This window comes from Festucalex cinctus, chromosome 20 (assembly GCF_051991245.1).
Source record: "Festucalex cinctus isolate MCC-2025b chromosome 20, RoL_Fcin_1.0, whole genome shotgun sequence".
Taxonomy (NCBI): Eukaryota; Metazoa; Chordata; class Actinopteri; order Syngnathiformes; family Syngnathidae; genus Festucalex; species Festucalex cinctus.
Genome location: NC_135430.1, coordinates 20,457,726 through 20,479,992, shown reverse-complemented (window position 1 = coordinate 20,479,992; position 22,267 = coordinate 20,457,726). Strand labels below are relative to the sequence as shown.

Sequence of the window (22,267 nt, the reverse complement as noted above, 5' to 3'; positions counted from 1 at the left end):
AAATGATGCAAATGTTAAAGACGATCAAATGCAGCGAAATGTGCTGGTGTTGCACCAAACAAAAGTGCATTTCCAGAGAATGGTGCATTGAACTCACCATAAAATTTTGATCATATAATTGTTATTTTTATGAATGCTATTATAATTATACGCAATGAGACGGATTTTATATAAAAACTTGCCGGTATTGCGACTTGTAAAAAAAACTGCTTTCAGTGACGACCTTAGTGAAACGTTAAGAATTGCTTATATTCATTGTATAAATTATTAGGGATGTAATAATGTCCAAACATCACAATACGATAATTATCACGATATTGTGGGGGTGTAGGCAATATTTAAAAAAGATCACAATATTGTAAAAAAAAAAAAAAAAAGCAAATATTGTGCTTTTGTACATAACAACAATGCATATAAACCACCTACAATCTCTAATAATAATATTGAGGCACTTGCTAATGCAAGTACACATTGGTCGCTTCACAAGCAAATTCGGTTCCCCTTCATCTGACAATTAGCATAGATTTTAAACATAGAAGGCCAAAACATCCCTCATGAAAATTAAATTGCACTAACAGCCACTAGAGGGTGCTAGATCTGCACAAATGGAAATCAACCTGACTTTTTTTTTTTTAACAGATATGTTCCTTTTAAATATTGTGAACATGACGACGACGATATTGTGGCAATTTTAATATCACGACGTCACGATATTGCCCTCATCGCGGCATCCCGGCAAATTATGACCTCAAAAGTGTTTAATATAATTTCACATTCATCTTAAACTATACAGAAGAGAAACTGGTTTACAGATTATTTGAATATGAATTGATAGTCTTCAACTATCTTCACCGACTTCTATACAATATAGCCTGTACAGCAATTTTTTTTTTTTTTCATTTTGTAGCTGAAGTTTTAACACTGTTTGAGGAGATTTCATGCCAATTATTGACAATTTACTTCTGCTGTGGGAAATAAACAACAAGAAATACAACCCCCATATAGTACACCGATACAAGTAGTGACGCTTGACATCCGACTTTTATCCACTAACAGCAAACCGTCCGCGTGCTGATGAGTCCAGACGAAGACGAAGAGCATAATTAAGGAAACGTATGAAAGCCGACAACCGTGCGCGAGATTAATTAGGTGCGTGCCAATATCTCATCAATAGCCGATTAACTAATGACACACGGCCCAATGAGGGCTATCGATCCGCTCCTCGTTTGCTGTGTTAATAGGTTGCGGCCGACGTTCGGAGTGACGGCTGACACGCAATGATGAAGCGAGCGTGCAGGAGGCCAAACTGCAAAAAAATCGCAAATGTAGTCAAAGCGCATTGACGTGGTGCGCTCTCACGGGATGCCAGTGATTGCTGTGACCACAACTGATCTTATTTGAATGTGCCAGAATTCCCATCCTTTCCGCGATAATTAAAAATGACCCCAAAGGACCCCCCCCCCCCCTTTCCCCTCCCACGGAAATTGGAAGGAAGGACTCAATCTGGATTAATGGCATTGGAATGGCCAGCATCAAGTTAGCCACTTTATGATAATGATTGGAGAAGATAATAATGAACGGTCGGATGAGGGATGAACAATCCCGTGTCCTGCTGTAGAATTCCTATACAGGTTAATTAGGTAAGATAACATCATTAGCCACTCTCACGCCTGCACTAAGAATAAATCGGACAAGATGGCGATTTAAGGTCTATATTAATCGCATAAACGACCAATGACAACTTAGCTTAGACTTTGGCGCTCTGAAATTAGTGCACATCTTATTCATGCATCTTAACTGAAAAATTACGAGTTGCGCATTTATAGTATAACAGTAAATAACATGTTGTGATTTTCAAATACAAATATACAGCTGGGAGTAGCTAAAAAGAGCCCGATAGCAACGTTGGGGTTCTTGCATGTTAGTGGACCGGAACGTTGGCGTACTGGAACATAAGACAAAGAACCATCTCAAATATCAATATTTTTTTTTGCTCGTCCTTAGATGTGCGCAAAGTTTCACGAGTTTTCGCCCAAGTTTAGAGCCTCAAAAAAACACAATTTTTCTTCCTTTGCAAACAACGCTCAGCCAAATAAAGCTTTCAATAACTTTTCATCTTAAGCAAAAATAAAATAAAAATTGTGAACTTTCTGTTAGGTTTAAAATATAGCTCCAAAAAAGTTTTTTTTTTTTTTTGGTAGGTCTTGGTCAATTACATATGTTTCCCCATTTTTTGTAGATCTAAGTGAAATGTACTTCGTAAAAAAAAAAAAAAATGTAGTAGTCAGCACTGAGTCATTTTTTGAAAACTGATGAAGACATCTCTAAAATATTATTTTTTTTGATGGCAGATCTGATGTGTATGCAAAGTTTCATGAGCAAGCTTTCCATCCTGATTTATAAACACACAACAACAAAAAAACAGCCTCATTTTTCTTTGTAAACAGCACATCGCCACGACAACAGAATGTGGTGAAATAAAATGATTTCGGACCATCATACACAAAAAACTGGACATAATCGGACAAATTACAGAGTAGTTTGTTAAAATATGACCTCTATGAAAAGGCCAAACACAGCGACAACTTTAAAAATAAAATTCAAAATGACATGCCCCATAGATATCACGCTAAATTATTCAACTACAGTATTGCATCTTAATCCATGTTAGATGGTAGTCAAGATATGTTTTGTGGGCACTGATTGACCTCTGGTTGTTTGGATTTTCAAATGGGAGTTGAACTTAGTTCCCATTGCAGGAAGTGAATAGAAATAATGCAATCATAATACTGAACTGGTAACATTCACAGGACCTTCTTGTTTTTTTTTTTTTGGCCTAGCCCGATTATGATTTTTCGCTTCAAGATGCGCACTTCAGACTTTAGCGTCGTGCTGCAAATTTTGGTCGATTTGCTACTCGTACTGCCTCAGGTGTTGTGGGCATACACAACACTGCAGGATCATTTGTCAAACATTTTCAAACACTCTCACTTGTTGTGAATCTTTTCCTGAGAGCAGCTGCTAAACTTGCCGGGGTTCCCGTTTGAGAAATGCATTTTTCTGCCGCTCCCGCTCAATAATGTATAATGCAATTGTCATATGCTGCTACATAATGCATGTTTGCAAAGCAGAGTGAGTACTTTGCCTTCGGTTTGGGGGAGTTCATTGTCATGACGGAAAGGTGATAAAGTGTGGCTATCCTTACCAGTAACGTCCCAGTGAAACAATAAAGGGGGGGCGTGGATTTTTGAGTGGCGCAGCATTTTGCGCTCATTAATAATAAAAAAACGCGCTGAAAAGACAACAAACAGTGATGCCATGTCATAAAGATGCGACTTCATCTTGTCAGGTGACAGTTTTAAAAAGGGCACGCTGTCGACGGCCGTATACGTTTTGAAGGAAACATGAAAAGCGATTTCAAGGGTTATGTCGATATTCCGTTAAAAAAAAGACTCAACCGACGGCCCATCGATTTGTACTTTTGCATCCTACTTTCACTTGCGCTTCTTGTTGCAGCGACTGAACGAGAACATGAGCAGGTCATATGAGATGCACGCGTGTGTGTTGACGACGTTGCCATGGCAACAACTGCTTTTGGAGCTGACCATGAGGGGACGGTCTCTTCGAAGGTAATCTTCATATACTTGAAAAATGCATTGACTGTGAATTGTGCTGAAAATGTCTGACTGCTTTGACCAATGTTGTAAGTTAAATGGAAGGATTCTATGATACATTGTTTCAATATCGTGTACGTTTGCAAATTGCATTTTAAAATTATACACATTTGCAGAGCATCTTTGTTCGTCAGGACAGGACAAAGTGTGTGCCCCCCTTTTTACTGCCATTTGTGTCTGGAGGGAGGCTGGCTGTTTTTCAAACACTGAGCACAAATACAATATTCTTTCGTGCACGGTGCCCTGTCCCTCGGGGACTATTGAATTACACGCCTTATCCATGTTTCGTGGAAACAGAAAAAAAGAACGGCGAGCAAAGATTTTTGACGCTGCACTGTGCCGTCGAAAAGGGGATAGTGGCTTGTGTTGTGCGACACAGAGCCCGGTGTCACTCTGGATTAAGGCCTGATTGGGTTTAGCAGACTGGATGACAGAGGAGAGTGACTCTCGGGAAAAACAGAGGGAGGCTACTGAAGGTCAACCGTTGTATTCATTCATTCATTTCGGTCGAATGATGTAGAAACCTTGCTAATGAATCATCTTTCGCTTATTTGTGATTATTGCTGTTACTTTGTATTATTGGTCTATGCTCATCTGAGATTGACTGACACTAATTGGAAAAAAAATGGGTTGTGGTCTGACGAGTCCACTTTTTGTTTTTATTGTTTTTAGAATAATGGTTGTCGTGTTATCTGGGCCAAAGAGGACATTTTTTCATACATTCTCTATCTATCTATCTATAAGGCTAGCAAACTAGCTAGCAATTAGCAAAATATGGTTGCTAGCTAGCTAGCAAATTAGAAATGCTATCTATCTATCCATCCATCCATCCATCCATCCATTTATCTATCTATCAAAGATTAAGTACAGAACATGGCATGGCCAAGAGATCATATTACTCTCTATTCTGTATATTGGCTGTGTAATATGTAAAAGGACCACAAAGTACTTATACGAGCACTATGTTACTACTTCAGTTAGCGTTATATTATTGCCCAGTATTGTGCATGGTATGTCACTGTTTATATGATCAATAGATAAGAATGTCAGTTATCCCCCCCCCCACACACACACACACACACATACATTTGTTTAAATATATTTTTTTAAAATAAAATTTTTTCTATGGACAGCAATAAAGTGCATGGATGATGGTCTCTGCCTCGTTAACGTTGACCGCACACCGGCTCGGCTTTCACGGACTTATTACGCCAACGTGTAATTTGAAACAATTACAAAAACACTGGCCCACTTGTTACAACACTCATTTTTTTGCCTCACATATATAAACCGCAGATTCAATAGCTTTACATGTTTTTCAATCACACCCCAGTGGAGCAACTGTGTTTAGTGAAAGGAAAAAAAAAAAAAAAAAAAAAAAAAGTCTTGCATTTCATACGAGCTCGCATGGTATGGGATAATCTTTCATAGTTTGCCTGGGGTTTGTTTTGCTATTTCAGCAGAAACTTGTGCAAGCTATGTGAATTACCATGAAAAAAACCCGGTAGAAATATCAATTGATGTCCCGTCTGTTTAAATGAATAACCTACTTGAACAATCAATGAAAAAAAAAAAAAAAAAAAAAAAAAAGTTATCTCTTATAATAAATGGCATCTATGGGGCTACTATTGGGCACTGTACTCTCCAGGAGAGTGACAGTGAATAACATAAAAACGAATGAACCACGATTCATTAGAAAATGTTATTTTGTTATATTTAAACCATAGGTTGAAGCACTTCATGTTATCGTGAAGGATTGTTTTATTATTATAAGTCGGTGGGGGCGTTTCCAGCAAATCCGACATGTTGAATCGGCGTCGGCCGTTGGGGCATTTGATCACCGTGATTGGCTGTTAGCTTGCACACGGGGCAAGAAGAGGAAGTGACGAACGCAGATGAACAGTACTCCACTCAACTCGACTTTATGTTTTTTGTTTTTTTTCAGGACATCACACATGAATAATAAAGCCCCCCACCATAAAGAAGATATGATTATATTTCAGCATGGTTTTGGCAAGAAGATTTGCAAAGTTGTTTAAAAAGTCCTTATTGTATTTTGGAGGTCGGTAAATGACACAGCACAGTGACTGTTTGGCCGACTTCAAAGAAGGTGGCTTCAAAGGTGTTGATCGATGTGATAAATAGAGATTGTTTACATTTGAATTTATTTTTTAAAAATAGTCGCCGTTGCTCCACCTTGGCCCGACGTCCTTGGACCGCCCAAGTAAGCACATCCGGGCGGTATAGTAATTCAATCATAGCGCCGACTTCGTCTCTTTGGTTCAAGAGAGACCGGCATTGTGTGATATTACCGTCAAAAGTATGAAAGCCAAACTATATGGCATAACACGGGGACACGGCTGGATATAGCAGGTAGGAATGACTTTTATATACAACACTCCGCAAAAAGCTGGAGAATTTCATTCACGTGGAAGGACGTCGTCAGTGAAAAAGTAACCGGTATGCATTGTTTACGTTTTTATATCCCGTCCCCGTAAAGAGGTTTCCGGTTGCCTTTAGGAATAATGACTACCGCCGCCAGTGGCACGGAGGGGAATTACTTCCCCCGCATGCGCTGACGGTTCGTAATAGTCGGGGTCGATGCAGTGTGTATTTACATCATTTGTCTATGCGACGTGCCGACGTCTGGGCCGACACCACAGGGGGGAGGCATCGGTCATGTTTGGTCGACATCGGATTGGTCTATCTAGGCCGAGAGAGAGAGAGAGAGAGAGAGAGAGAGTGAGGTGCTGGTCCAGTGTGACCACTGACATTTGGCATTCCTCCGTGCTGCCTCTTGCTGCTCAATAGGGGATTGAGGAGTGCAAAGGCCAGTGCCTGGTTCTCGAGATGAAAAACAAAAAGGCTCTTGGAAATCTCAAGGAGTTCCCATAATCCCAGGAAATACCTTGATTCAACATGCGTTACATTTTCTATTCCATAGATTAGGTCACATAATAAACACACATTTTAGCTTTCGGTCCTAAATTTCCCTCACTTAATTACAATGTTTTCTTGAATGCCACTTGGGTATTTACGCGGCGATTTGACTGTAATGAGAATTTGTACAAGTCGCCGGTGTTTATATTCCACCATCATTCAATTTCATCGGGATTTCCAAGTCACGCTTGTTGTGACGTTTTTATGGTGGAAAGTTTTCAAAGTCATTTCTCAAGGTTTTCCTTCCGCTCTCTTTCAGCGACATACATAATAATCTGCTCACATCAGAGGCGCACACATGCATAAATAATTGCTCAATTCACTTTAAGGGGGCCAGTGTAGATTAATTAAGGCTGAATACTAATTATGTTTTCTGTCTACACCAACTGACGCCGTTGTTGTGTTAATAAGAAACTGTTGGGTGGGTCACAATTACTGCGCACACATCAAAAAGATCACAACTTTCAGGGTAAAAATGGCTGCATGCCTCGGATTAAATGCTTTTACTATTAGTATATGGCAGTTAATTATTTAGAAAGAAGTTTTTGAGATAGAGGATCCCCGTTTCGTTAAAACATATTAATAAATAGCTATGTATGTAAATAAAACATTAAGATGGAATAGGTACAAGCTTTGAAAACTAAAAATAAAACAGCATAAATTAAAAATAGAACTTAGAACAATGTAATGTCTAAAAATATATTTGCACTTAACTCATAATGTAATTATTTAACCAATAATGTAATATTTTTCGGACTGATATTATAATAACATTTTACCGATAATGTATGTATTTTATATAATATCCCAGAAGTCAGTTCTAATCAAGTGGGCGGAGCTTATTTCGATGAATTCTCTGCGGAGTTGCTTTAACAGTAAGTAAATCAACTCTGTCAAATAACTCCAAATCTATTTAAATCAGTGTTTAAAAAAAATCCATTCCAATTTTTGCTATGAATGTATTCATATTCATATTCAATACTGACCTATTGGGAGCAGTCTCCATTGTCACTGCACAAAGTTGCCATGTAGTCGTAGATGAGTCCAGTCAGTGATCAGCTCTTCTTACTACAGTCTTACTACAGCTAATCAGTGGAATGTGGCTTATTTTGGGGATAAACCGTGGAGAAAAAAATGAATCAGTGTGGCAATTTTAGTTTCAATCAGCAGCATAAAATCTGAACTGAATTTGTTTTTTTTTTTGCCCCTTGAAATAAGAGACGCTGTATTATTTGTATTGTGCATAATACAAGCAACAAACACAAACATGACTTCTGATATTGCATTTTATGTGAACTAAAGCTCCAGAGCGACACAAACGTGTGCAAGGATTGCATGTGTGCCTTGTCATTTTTGACTTTTTTTTCCCCCTATTGCACGTGGCGCTTGTCTGCAAATGGTAGCTTTAGCTCCGTGAAGATGATTTATTTATTTTTCGTTGTTGTCCGCACTCTCCTGGCAGTAGCGCACACTGGGACGGAAGAAGACAAGCTCAAAGCCGGGGCCTTGTTTACAGCTGCGTGGGGAAGAAAACAGGCAGACGTAAATGAGGGTTGACGGTTTCATGAAGCACAATTGCTTGACGGCGGATTCAAAGTGACTGCGCTGAACTGGGCGATGATCCGTACAGTATGCAAAATTCACTTTCTAGCTGGTCTGCGCCCACCAGCCCCCCCAGCAGCGAGCGGTCTTCCCCAAAACCCTTCCAGCTATGCCTTTGAATGCAACAAGAACTGAACAAGCCATTGTTGTGCTCAATTCCTTTTGACAACAATCGCATTTAAAAAGGAAGAAATGGGAGGGAAAAGTTGGTTGTGCCACCAGTTTAAAAATGACTTTTTCCTCACATGTTCACAGTAAAAGGAAGAATGTGGAAGTCACAGAATGAAACGTGGGAAGAGGTAGCACTAGACCAGAGAATATGCATGTTGCAATAGACCCAAACGTCTTGGCACGGGGTTCTCGTACATCGCCACATATTTGACATATTTATGCCTTTTTAATACCAGGAAATCTGTCACATATTTGAACATGCACACTTGCATTGTTGACGCTGCAAATATCAGTATATCCTTTTTTTCTTTTCTTTTTTTTAAGTCCCTGAGGATTAAATTGTTGTTTATCATTTTGGAAATGCAACATCTGCATGTTCCATCCAGTTATGGCACATTAAACAAACAGGCCTCGTACTGTAAGGAGCACGCTGTCAATGTCAGTGGGATAAAGGAAGCAAGATGAGAAGCAGGCATTTCGCTTTGCTCTCGATCGAGACGCGGAGGCTCACGTGGTGTCGCCTGGATTCGATTTTTTTTACTGACAATGACCCCCAAAGCATTCTGGGTAGACGGCATGTACTGTACTCCTGATGCGGATTTTCCCACTTGTGTTTAGGAGGCTGAACTTATGATGAAAATACACGACCTGTTGTCAGAGAGCTCATTTATTTCTTAAAAAAAACTAAAACTGACGCAAATTGATAAAAACAGTTATTATAAATAATCACATTTTTCCATGTTAGAAACTAAAATAGGATACAGAACTGAATGGACCTATGGCACCTTTTTGTGAGGTCATATTCATCCAGAAACGCATCACAGACTTATCTGTACTTATTGATTGATTATCACAAAATGAATCAAAGTACCACAGTGAAAACACCAATCATACCTTTTGAAATACTAAAACAGCAATAATTCAATGTTTTTAACATATCCTAGGAAGCATATAGAGAGAACGATTCCAGGGAATTCTAAGTTTTGTTGTAATCAATAATTGTGGGAATGCTGAAAGCGCATGTTATTCGGGTTTTTATTGCCATGCAATAACTTCCACATAATTCTTCCGATTTACACCGATTTCAAATTTCAGCTTCCTTCATAAATTCACACCATCCTGAGTACATATCGTCTGATTCCACATTACTTTCAGTTTACGCGCAAGTTAATATTAAACAAACTTTTTCAATGGGGCAAACGTTGAAATTTTTCCGTACTTTCCACGCCCACTTTCATACGTACAACTTATCATCATTACCATCTGTCAAGTACTACTTAGTGGTTCACTTGGTAAAGTGCAATGTCCTGTAACCAGGAGGTCATGGGTTCGAATCCCACGTTAGACTGGTTGCAGTTGGTTCTCTTTTTATTTTTTTCATTTATAATTACTTACTGATTACTTATTTATCATTACTACAACTAATAATTTGTAAATTTCATGTCATTTTCCTTTCAATTTTACTTTGAACGCATTCCACATGCATTCAAATATTAGCGCGCACCTTTTAGCATTCCCACGCAATTTCTCCAGAAATTGCACATCTAGTTATTGAAAACTGTTTACCTCTCTTTTTTTTTGGACCAAAATGTGTGATTTTGAAAAGAGTATTTCATGATTATCCCCGGTAATAATATGCATCTTAATGGCACAATTCATATCTCAAGTATTTTAGTGATTAAATTCAGCCACGTTGACCAATGAAGTTGGACAATTTGGTTCCAATCCAATTATGTTGGCATTGGTGATATAATGCTCTCATAAATGTTTGTCTGCAACGTGGTTTAGGTTTATATATAATATATAATAACAAATATTTGTATTTGTTTATATATTATATTTATTTTAGGAAGAAGAATTGCTATTACACAGAAGGAAAATTGCCATAAATTTCATACAATTTTAAGGACAGATGCCTTATTAGGATATATATATATATATATATATATATATATATATATATATATATATATATATATATGTCTTTTGTGTATCTATGGACATTTTATGTACCAAACGTATCGGTATCGGTATCAGTGACAACTCAAGAGTTGAGTACTTGTACGGGTATCTATTAAACATCCGTAGTAAAATAAATTCATTTATTGTTGTACTGTAATGATTAATTAAAAGCAGATATGTAACTTTAGATTTCCAACTGGCTGATTTACAGTCCGAAGCGGCTAAAAACATTTGCAGTGGTAGCACGTTAGTTTGGAAGTACTTATTTCTTCATTTGCAACTTCTGCTTTGCGCATCCAATAACATTTGGAATTTTAATACCATGCAAAAAAAAAAAAAAAAAAATCATTGAAATGTTTTAGATGACACTTTAATTTACATTATGATGTTATAACTCGTTTCGTAAGAGCACTTGATGATGCAGTGCCATTTTTTTTAATCGCAAAATTACCCGATTAATTTTCTCATAATAGCTTCATCCGACTTTGAACGTGCACATAAACACAATTAGTCGTAGCAGTGCAAATGCATATGTGCAATAAAAACGAGAACGCAATAGAAAGCACACCGATGCCACATTTGCCCGTCTTGCAGTCGCCGAGTCTTTGCAATTCAGAAAACTGATTGCTACCCAGTCCAAAAGAAAATGGTTTTTAAATAAGTTACAATTAGATAAGCATTCATCTCAGTGGTATAAATGAATGTCTCGCTGTAGGGCTTGTTGAATGTAAAAACAGATTTACCAAAACTCCCCTTACCAGATTGGCCTGGCACTCGTCCCCTTAATTACTCTGTCTTTTCCAGTCGAAATAAGCCCCCTCCCCATCCACTTTACCCCCTGATTTTCTCCTTTGAAATGAAATATTGTATACATGCCGTTATGGGCATGAGTGCAAATCATCAACGCAATCTGCATAAAATGATGCCTCAAACGCTTTGAGCAAAAAGAGCCCTTTTTCTATATGATGCATCCTTATGTAAACATATCCCTAACCAAAACAACAATTTATGGGATTTACCTCAGCACCGGTATTGTTCTTGTCGCCGCAGAAATGAGAGAAATGTGGGACTGCTGTTTTTTTGTTTTCCGCATGCTGCTGATTTCAAAGGGACCTTGCTTGAAACATTCCGTCTTGTTTCCATGTCATGCAAGTGTACAGTAGACCACCTACATTTCTGCGAGAGCTGACTGACTATCCTACTTTCATGAATGCGGGGTGGTTGGATTATACGGCACGGGATTTATGTCGGTTTAACTTCTCCATTGGCAAGTGTTATATATATATACTGCATGTAAATGTTTTTCTACCTTGACAAAATAGACAGATTCAGGCTATGTAATTTGGTGTAATATGTTGTCTTTTGGCCATAATATTAGGTACACCTGCACAATCTAATGCAAGGATGAGCAACGTAAATGTTGGAGCGGGCCACAATTTTTCATCAGTAGTTCTCGGGGGGGCCACATAGGACCACACACGTCCTAACCATATGTACGACAAAATATTGTAAATGTGACAAATTGTGCGCATAAATGTGCTAAATATGTGCTTTCTCAATGCATGTAATAAAGATCTACTAAGAACAACAACGAGGGTGAAACAAACTACAAAGTAAGCATCGTCTGTATTTTTTGACCCCTTGTAACAGGCTCTTGCATTAAAAAAAAAAAACATTCAAGGATGGCACAAAACTGCTGAATAGTAGTTAGGCAAGAATTTTTTTTGTGCATTTGTTCACAATATCAACTCACTCAAAATGTTGCCGTTTTGTGTATATATATATATATATATATATATATATATATATATATATTAGGCCTAACCATGTCTACAGTTTAGGGTAGCATAGGACCCGGTGTAAGAGCAACTAAGCCATATCTGTCATCTAGTGGTGAATAGTGACATTGCAATTAAAAACTACAGCTAAAATATATTCACAGTTTGTCCTATACAAATTTGCATATTCACGACCCCCACTCCCCATTAAAAAAAAAAAGTTTTAAAACTTTTTTTTTTTTTTTTTTAACGATCCCCCCCCCCACACACATTGACCCCCAGTTTCCCATAAAAATAAAGAAAATAAATTAAAACAAGAAAAAAAAGAAAGAGAAAAAAAATCAGCATATCAGTGTCAGCGTATCTGACTTTTTTTGGGGGGGGGGGGGGGGTTAAATAAATAAATAAATACGTGAAAAATATGTGCGGTGTTGCTGTATAAAAGCAAACAGTTTGGTTCTCCATGGCCTGTGTGCTAATGAAGGTTATCTTTTCGAAAGGCAGAATTTCTTATGCTAATTGTGTTTTTCCTCGATTGATTCCACCTCTCTATAATCTAAAGTTATGGCTCGTGAGTGTCCATTCTCCAAAGGCATTTTCATTTTCAAAGCAACAGATCACTACTTACTGTGCTTACACCAAGTCGGTGCACTCTAGTGTCGCTTGTGGAGATGCACAGAATTTTCCAGGAGAGAATGTTGTTGCCTGTTCATTAAAAAAAAAAAAAAAGAAAAAACAGGGAACAAGGAGGACATATTTTAATGTGACCTTCATTACGCATTCATGTCAACTTTTCTTATCTATTTATGATGAATTTTTTTTTTTCCACTCCTGTTGTTCAATTAGCGCTTGACCCCTTTAGCGGCGATGTAAATTAAATGACATTTCAGTGTCGTCCCATATTTAAAATACTGCGTTAGTTGCGGATCATAAATGATGATCTTCATTCTGCAGCTAATTTATTCATTTAACAATTTCCCTCCAGAAGTTGCAGCAGAAGGCTCTGCAGCAACCTAAGCAGAAGAAATCCAAGTCGGCTGAATTTCTGATGGGTGAGTCCTGCTTGATGAGTTATTGCTCATAATTTGTGTAAGGATTAATTAACTAATTACAGACAAATGGCTTTGGGCTAAATTTTGCTCTTGCTTGTCAGGGCGCAATTTGTAATTATTTTAATCATTTCTTCTTCTCCCCCCCCCCCCCCCCCCCCCCCTCCTCTTCCTGCAAGATTCTGATTTAATTTTAACCTAATTGTGTTTTAGTGTCATCCGAGGAGGATGCGTGAGAACGTTCTGGGGGGCTGACAGACAACAACCCGCCAATCGAAATATTTTGCTTGTAAATATGCTTTATTTTACAAAAGGGCCCATTTGACCGAAACACTTAAATCTCTCCTTCATGTCTGTCTGTGTATTGTTATTGATATTTCCGCTTATTTTGTCAGCAAGAGGCGGCGATGCGGTGGGCATAGAAAACGAAAACCCGAGCCTTCCAACGGAGGAGGAAGCACTTGAGCTTTCCCTTCTTCCCGTTCGGCTGCCGAGAGAAATTCGAGGTGACAGGCCAGATAGCGCCCTTGCAGCTCACCAAAAAAAAAAGAAAAAAAAAAATGGAGCTGCAAGCCCCAGCCAAAGAAAGAGGTGAAGCTTCATTTTTCATTAGCCTCAAATTTGTTGGCAGTCGACGTGTTCCTGATCTAACCTTTTACTCCGGCTTTCTTTCTAACTCTCCTTCCCTCCATTCAAGGGGCCCCTCGGTCCCTGCATTCCGAAGCGAGCATGTCCTAACAAGCGAAAGCCCCTCCTCTAAACTTCTTCCTCCACTGGAGAACGCCACACTAGTGGGTGTTCTATCTCTATCTGGAAGCACCCTCGACACAATCAGCCTTGACTCCCACTCTCAGCTTCATGCCTTGTGGTGGGCTGGAGTCATGGGAGAGCGCATTTACATACACTACTATGATATGTTGTCTGTGGCGCTGTACTCGCAACGCCCCCGAAACGCGGCTTGGGGCCAATCAGGCGTACAAATATGGCCCCTTCTAATTCAGTATGTCAGGGAGAACTCTTGAGGAATGGGATGGCAAATTAGGATGCGTCGAAGGTTGCGAGTGTGCCAGTTTTCTCACGGATGAGTCACATGTCAGTTTCTTGATTTGCGTGGTTTATTTTGCTTTCGCGCCGTATAGGCTGTAATTATTATCAATGTATTGCCATTATGGCTTAATGCAAAAAGAGTTAGGATAGCACTTTTTTTTTTTTTTTAAATATCATGTCAAAAGGTTCAGAATGTAAACCAATTTTGTTATCTTTCTGATAAACAAGTCAGATGCTGTACATATATAATATGGAGAATAGGAATAAATCCAGTGCATTAAAATATAAATGATGAAAAATTCATACAGCGATTTTGTTGGATGAATTATTTATCATATGATAACTTTGTAGATACTTTTTTTTTTTTGTAACAAGTTATGGTATTTATTTGCCTTGTAGTAATTGCAGTTTGATAAATAGATTGTAAAACAAAACGTGGTCAAAAAAAGTTATTTTGGATTCATCACCCATGTAAAAAAACATGAGGGCTTTATAAAAAAAAAAAAAAAAAAAAGTACAGTACTAATAGTCCAGACTGGGACACATATTTGGAACACGTTATAGGAGAGCTGCACAATATATCAAAACAGAGAGCTGAGTAAAAAAAAATTGTTTCATTAAGTACATGTTAAGTATGACAATAATATCTATCATAATATTCAACACCCACATAGCCAATTTGATGAATTTTGTGCATCCCTACCCTGATAGTAATGTTATATAATAACAACATACTATTATTATAATATTATATTATTTCTGTATTCAAGTCACAATAATAAAAAAAAAATATCAATGTCAATATACTATGTATGAAGAAGTAACTATTTGCTGTACTGTAAGAACGGTTGCACAACTGCAAATTGGTCCATGTACTTTAAATGGATCCTCCTCTGATTATTATCATATCATTGCAAAGGCAGTGAGTGTTACAATCCAGTTCAGGTGGAAATACATAAATTGTGTACAATTTGCCCCCTGTACCCATTTAGTGTTTTGCTGGGTATTGGAAGTGCGTACATTCTTAAAATTGTCAGTAGTTGATTATGAGGTTTTCCTTTATAAATGTATTCAAGTAAATGTTGAATAACACTTATTAAACGTGTGCATTTGACCACAGGTGTGTGTTCAAGAACCACATGGATGCTCATTCATTTTATTCTGGTGGTGAACCACATGCTGCTTCTCCAACTACTTCATGTGACAGCGCCACACTTCTTTAAAAAAAAAAAAAAAAAAGTCATACTTATTGCACGGCATATTGAGTGTAACGGGATGTAATGCATTTTCTAGCCCTGCGACCTGAGAAATTCATGCAAAACTATTTAGATAGGAGTGAAATATTCAAAGGCTGTAATGAGAATGATTTGGGGTTAAGAAAGCTGCTGGATGGGGGTGCACCTTTAATAGTGGGCGCCCCGCAGCGGTCGGGATTCCCATAAACTCTGTGCAGCAGACTTGATAGGTCAGTGATTGCTAATAAGAAGTCAATGAGACATGGGTCCAGGTTATTTTCCTTTTGGATCCCCTTCTCCGCATTTGCCCAATCCTCTAGGCCGCTGACCCCGCCCCCCCGAGTATTAGGACGGTATTGTCTTTGAAATTCCAGGTACTTTTGAGCTCGTCGACTTTCTCATTAGTCCCTTTTGAACACGGCAAACATATGGCAGTCGTATTTAAGAGATTGCCTGCCGTGACCTTTTGCAGCATGCTAATTAGGCCCCAGAGCACTGCGGGCCACGCAGGGGCGCACACTCTCTCTCTTTCTTCACTTCTGCTTCCCGACTCGGGTCTCTTCCTGGCTCGGTCTTATCTTGCAAGCAGCCGTTGGCCCTGCCCCTTCCACAGTGTGCATTTCAAACTTAACATTTCGCTTCACGTGCTTCTAATAACGACTAACCTGAACCCGCACAACCCCGCCACCAACAAACCTTTCATTCTCTTGCCTCTTGCTGCTTTTCACAGGAAATGAATATGCCCGAAATGACTTTGACCCAACGTCGGCGGAGCGGACGGACTCAAGGCGCCGCAGCGTGGCGGCGGTCCGCGGCCAAGATGAGCTTGAATTAAGTACGCCGTTCGCCGTCGTAATAGTTCTCCCCGGTTCATTAAAGCGGGGTGAGAGAGATCACCGTTCGGCGATGGCGGGTGTAAATACACCGAATGATGGCGCGGCTAGATTGGCTCCTCGACTTGGCTGTCATTGATGAAGGTCACGTATCATTGGTCAATTTTCCACATTCCGCTTCAATTCCCCACCACATCCAATGTCACGTGCAACTCAATAGTTCGCAGTAGGCCTATTAAAAGTGAGCTCCTGGGAGCCAAGTAATATGCATGTTATAATGAAACATGGCTATTAATGGAGAAGCCATTTCACCTGTATCTTTTGGATATCACTGCCGTGTAATATCAAAGGATTCGCGAAAGCAAATCTCATCACATGATGACGGGCCAGCTAACAGGCACGCTAATGCGCCCGCTTCATTACCCGACTGCGTGGACTCCATTTTCACCCGTCCTCGCGCTGACTCGTGTCAATAGTTTGCGTGTTAATATGATGTTTGGATCGAGGTGCCTGAATAAGTTAGAAGGGATTCGGAAGCATGCTTTTGGAGGTAGCCTCATTTTTGTTATGTATTTGCAGCAACAATAAAAGCAGCAGGAAATGGGCAAAGAATGGCCGTGGATGAAGATGACGCCTTTATTGACATACCCGGTATGGCCGCTAATTTATTTTGATTGCTTTAACATCAAGATACGACTTATGACAACAACAGAAAATAATAATATTGAAAGTACTGAAATAATATAACAAGCTGCAATACATATTTATACCTACCTACCTGTGCCGCATGGCACATTAGGTCTCCACACTACTCAACTTTCATCCGTTGTTTACCACAATTCCTTCCTTTCTTTTCAATTGTCTTTCTCCATATCGTTCTAGGCCAGGGGTCAGCAACCTTTCCTGCCAAAAGAGCCATTGAAGGCCAAATAAATTACAAAAATATCTGTCTGGAGCTACACAATATTTGATGAAAGACACAGTGTGTTAGCCTTCAAAGGGCCCAATAGTTAATTAGAGCTACACCATAACAGAAAAATATTTCCATCAAATTTCTGACATTTTTTGGACTACCTTCCTTCCTTTTTTTGGACAGGTTATGGCTTTTTTTCCCTCAGCCTTTTTAGGTTTCAATTTGGACTGCTATTCATTTCACACTTTTTTTCTTTTTTTTTTGTAGCTATAGTGCCCAAAGTGCCTTCCAAAAGCTCACATCCACCCACTGCACAGGGCACTGCCAGGTCACTGGGAGCAAGCCAGCGTTCATTGTCTTGCTCAAGGACACTTCGACGTGGCCACCAGGGGTGAGGATGGAACCCACAACCTCATGGGTGGGAGATGACAACTCTACCACAGAGTCATGCCGCCCCATTTCTGACATTTATAAGAATTTTGTGTACATGTAATGGGAATTTTTGGGGATTTGTTTTGGGCATTTTATGCTTACTTTTTGGATATTTTAGGGAGTTTTTAAATTTTTCATCTACCTTTCGTCTCTCTTTTTCTGATATTTAAAAAATTTGGACTTTAATTATTCTTTTTTTTTTAATACAAAGCATTAATTCATTTAAAGTATATTTCATATATATATATATATATATATATATATATATATATATATATATATATATATATATAAAACAAGATATAAAATAATTTCTACATTTTTTTTTTTTTTTTACATTTTTTTCTCTTTTTCTGATAATGTAAAAATTTGGACTCTGACTTTAAAAAAAAATATATATTTAATTATTCTTTTTTAAATACAAACCATTAATTCATTTAAAGTATATTTTATATAAAAAATATATAAAATAATAATAATAATTTCTACAATTTTTTTTTAGATCTACACAGGAGAGGGACAAAAGAGCCACATATGGCTCCAGAGTCGGAGGTTGCAGGCCCCTGTTCGAGACCTTCTAACCTTTCTTTATCCAGCTGCCAAGCCAATGCAGTCATGCAGTCGTGGTAATTTGGCTTTCTTAATACGTGACATATCCAATTCCATCTTTTTCTCATAAGCTTCAAGACTTTATCCGCGGAGCTCTGTGTTAGATTGTTGAGTTCGTCCATGGAGATGACATCAGGCCAGAATATTTGCATAGCTCTCTTCAAACATTGGTATTGAAAGTTTCTTTTTTTCTTCACTTTTGGTCATACGTCAGGTTTCACAGCCTTCAAGTAGAAGTGGTTGTACAAGTGCCTAATAGATTTTGACTTTTGTTTTCCTACCGTATTGCTCGATTTCCACACTTTCGTTAGTTTTGTAAAGGCAGTTCGAGCTTTGTTTATTCTGTTTCTCATATCCATCCTTTCCAACTTCCTTATTTACAATGGTACTGAAATAGGTAAAGTCATCCACATCTTCAAAGTTTGCCTGCTCGCTTTAGGGCTTCTGCTTTTCTATTGTTCATTCTCAGGATCTCGGTCTTCTTTTCATTGATCTTCAGTCCGAGTCTTGATGCATGTCTGGACAACTCACCAGTTTTTTTTCTTTGCATCTGTGAGTGGCTGCATGCTGGCGAGGCGATGTCGTCTGCAAAATCGAGGTCTTCAAGTTTGGACATCATTTTCCATCGAATTTCAGTGTTGTTGCCTTGGGTAGTCCTCATCAGCCCGTCAATCATAATTAAGAAACAAAAAAAAAACATAATATTATCCATATATGCCAACTTGACCATGTTGATGATTTTCTTGGGAAACTTACATTGCTTCATGATTTCCCACACACTGTCCCGATGCTAGTGGTGTCCAAATTACGGCCCGGGGGCCATTTGCGGCCCGCCGTCCATATTTTAGTGGCCCGCGACATATGCTAAAAATTGCATTTTGACTCAGTTCAAATAAAAGAAAAACAAAAATGTTTGGAGATGGTCAAAGTAAGAAGGGAAGGTGTCGAAAAACACAGGCGCTATTAAAGGTTACTTTAGTTAACTCAAACTAACAAATTAAAATTCAAAAAACAATTTTGTTTATGAAGTAAAATAAAAACAAAGATGCTTTTTAAAAACGGAAAACTAACTGAAACTACATTTTATGTTTACAAAACTATCTATAATTATAGCAAAAATGTCCTTTGTTTTAGTCTTTGGTAATTAATTCAATACATGAGCCTTTGGGGATGGTTTTAAATGTGATTTTTAGTAGATTTATTTTGATATAAACCAGAATAATGACATCACGCCCATGTTTTTTTTTTAAATATTGCGCACAAGTAATACACATAAAAAAAACTAATACTGAAACTAACTAAACCAAAAGTAAGCATTTATTAAAGAACTAAAACTAATAAAAAAAAAAACAGAAAACAGAACCACCCTGAAAAATAATGAAAACTAACAAAAAATTTAAAAACAAACTAAAATGAAAAATTCCAAAACTACATATAATAAACCTACTGCAATATTACAAATAAATTGGTTTATATACTGTAGCATTTTTCTAAATATGCAAAAGCACAAATAAATTATTTGTACAAATTTTAGGACTAAACACAATTTCTCTTCATAATATTACGTGGCCCTTGCGTCCTTCTGAGTTTCTGTATGTGGCCCTCAAATGAAAAAAAGGTTTGGACACCCCTGCCCTACGCACTGGATTTTGCAAGATTTATGCCAGTTACTAATTGAGAGCTTGTTGTTTTTGTTTTTGTTTTCAAATCTATTACCTGACCAAAGACAACAATAACAATGACCCTGGCAACGACGTACAAATGCGCATCAACCGTCAATTGTTGAGTACTTTTTACACCCCTGCCAATGTGACACCATCATATTTCCAGTTTAAATATGACACGTGCACTGCACACAAAGAACATGACCAGAGCTCACAGTGCTTTCCCGAGCAGCGCTTTTGTTTGAAGGCAGGCGTGCCCATGCTCATTAGCAACACACGCGTTTTTGAACGTGTGGCAGACCGGGGCCACGTCGAGGCGGTTTAAGCTCGGCATTGTTTTTGGTTTCAAGACACTCGCAGCATATATTGTTGACATGACGTGCATCTTCCTTGTAATTCCCGTACGCAAGTGATTTAGGTTTAGGGCCGCTTCAACACGGGTAGAATTTAGTCGGCTCTTATTATATTTGCCTTTGTCTTGGATTTAGCTGTACCGCAGAGATTAGCAGCCCCATTGCCATTGTTTGGAAATGTTCATGAAATCCCGCAGAAAAAAAAAAAAAAAAAAAAAAAAGTCAAGAGGATCTTGGATTAGCAGTTCCTGCATGAAATATAGGCAGAAAAGCGGGCGGGCGACGAGCGAGAGCTTCCTTACCGGACTTCCAGACAATCACCTTAACGCTTTTGTCTGGATGCCTCCCACCAGTCTCGGTCGCAGTTGCACAGCGCGTGTCGGCGTTGATCCCGACATTTTCTCACACGCTCTCTTTCTGCTTCCCTTGCGTTTGTTTTAGCTTTTGCAGCTTGCCGCAATATACTGAAGCACAAATGAGGATTAATAAAAAGGGACAGTGGACGGTATTTTCCGTATTTTCCAGGAAAAAAAAAAAAATCAAAATTTCCTAGCAAGACGAATTCTATATCTGCATTGCCACACAACTGGCATTCTACTGTATATCCTAGTTTTCTGCAAGGCACCACACATTGATATCAGCTTTTATGAGGAAAGAATTAAACGGTGATAACGGCTTTGGCAGTTGCGCATATGGGACTACACACGTCGCGTATACACACACAAACGCTCAAAGAATATCTTCTGCTTTCTACCAACGAGGGGGCGCATGCAGGAAATCTGTAAAGACACAACAAGAGCTCTTTTTTTTTTTTTTTTTTAAATAGTTCCTGGATGGTAAATAAAAACAACTCACACGTAGGTGTCTTATTGATGAGGACAAGTATTTTCAGGAAAATGAAAGCTTCATTTATATGAGCTTACAGCACTTTTCAGCATAAACTTTAAAGAGCTATTTCAATTATATATCATATTTATCAGCCATGATTGATTGGTGATTGCTCGTTTATCCAAAAAATAAGAAAGTCCATTTTAACGATGACCCTGAAAAGACTAAGGAGCTTAGAAAATATGTGTAGTAATATGTATATTTCAATATTAATATTTGTGTCAGGATGCAAATCCATTTATAAATGCATGTGACGATGTTTATGTGTGCTGATTCGTGTGTGTGCATGCCCACTGATGCGTATCTCTCCAGGTACAGCGGTCGCCTCCGGGGATGAGGAGGTGTTAGAGGTGAAGGCGGGTAATCCAGTGGTGCTCCACGGTGGTTGCGATGGCGCCGCCTCAGGCTCCGAGCCCTCCCAGGCCGGCGCCATCGCCAAAACCCAAGCTGGGCCCAGTACCGGCCACTCACGAGAGGATGGAGGACCAGCAGCGAGGACCGTAATGGGCAAAGAGAGCACTGTAGAAAGTAATGCTCGGATTTTATTACAGATGTAAAATATTATGTTTGGAGACTTAACCGTATTTTCCGCACGATAAGGCGCACCTAAAAGCCTTCAATTTTTCAAAAGCTGACCATGCGCCTTATAATCCAGTGCCGCCTTATATATGGATCAATATTGAGCCGCAACAGGTCTCGCTGTCGAGACGCTACCGGTGACCCTGCACATGCATGCACAGAAGATCCCGCCATCTTGGATCGCTAGCTAATGCTAACACTTTACCTCACAGAAAATAATAAAACCGCTGTTTATTCATTTTGGGAGTTGTCAGAAAGCTGCTTTGTAATCTATTAATAAAGTTTGACTGACCTATCTGACTGTTTTGTTGACATTCCCTTTAGCGCAGCACCATCTAATGGATGCATAACGTAACCCCAGCCTCTACTGTCGCGCCTTAGATATGGAAAAAGTTTTTAAATATGTCATTCATTGAAGGTGTGCCTTGTAGTGCGGAAAATACGGTCCTTGTAATATTAGTAAATAGAATGTATTTATATATCTTTCCTTCATTGAAACAAAGAAAAAAGAGGAATATGAAAGCCTATCTCAACACAT

The 22,267-nt window shown here is 38.7% G+C and overlaps 1 protein-coding gene across 1 annotated transcript in view; it reads left to right on the top strand.

Annotated features, from left to right (window-relative positions):
* The window catches only part of LOC144009828 (uncharacterized), a 65,313-nt gene that overhangs the window by 16,979 nt on the left and 26,067 nt on the right, over positions 1 to 22,267 (top strand). Inside the window, exons 2-7 of the mRNA XM_077509716.1 lie at positions 3,517 to 3,629; positions 6,195 to 6,255; positions 13,113 to 13,179; positions 13,572 to 13,682; positions 16,189 to 16,341; positions 21,463 to 21,678. Coding sequence (XP_077365842.1) covers positions 3,517 to 3,629; positions 6,195 to 6,255; positions 13,113 to 13,179; positions 13,572 to 13,682; positions 16,189 to 16,341; positions 21,463 to 21,678 — 721 coding nt within the window. The remainder of the gene's footprint in view (positions 1 to 3,516; positions 3,630 to 6,194; positions 6,256 to 13,112; positions 13,180 to 13,571; positions 13,683 to 16,188; positions 16,342 to 21,462; positions 21,679 to 22,267) is intronic.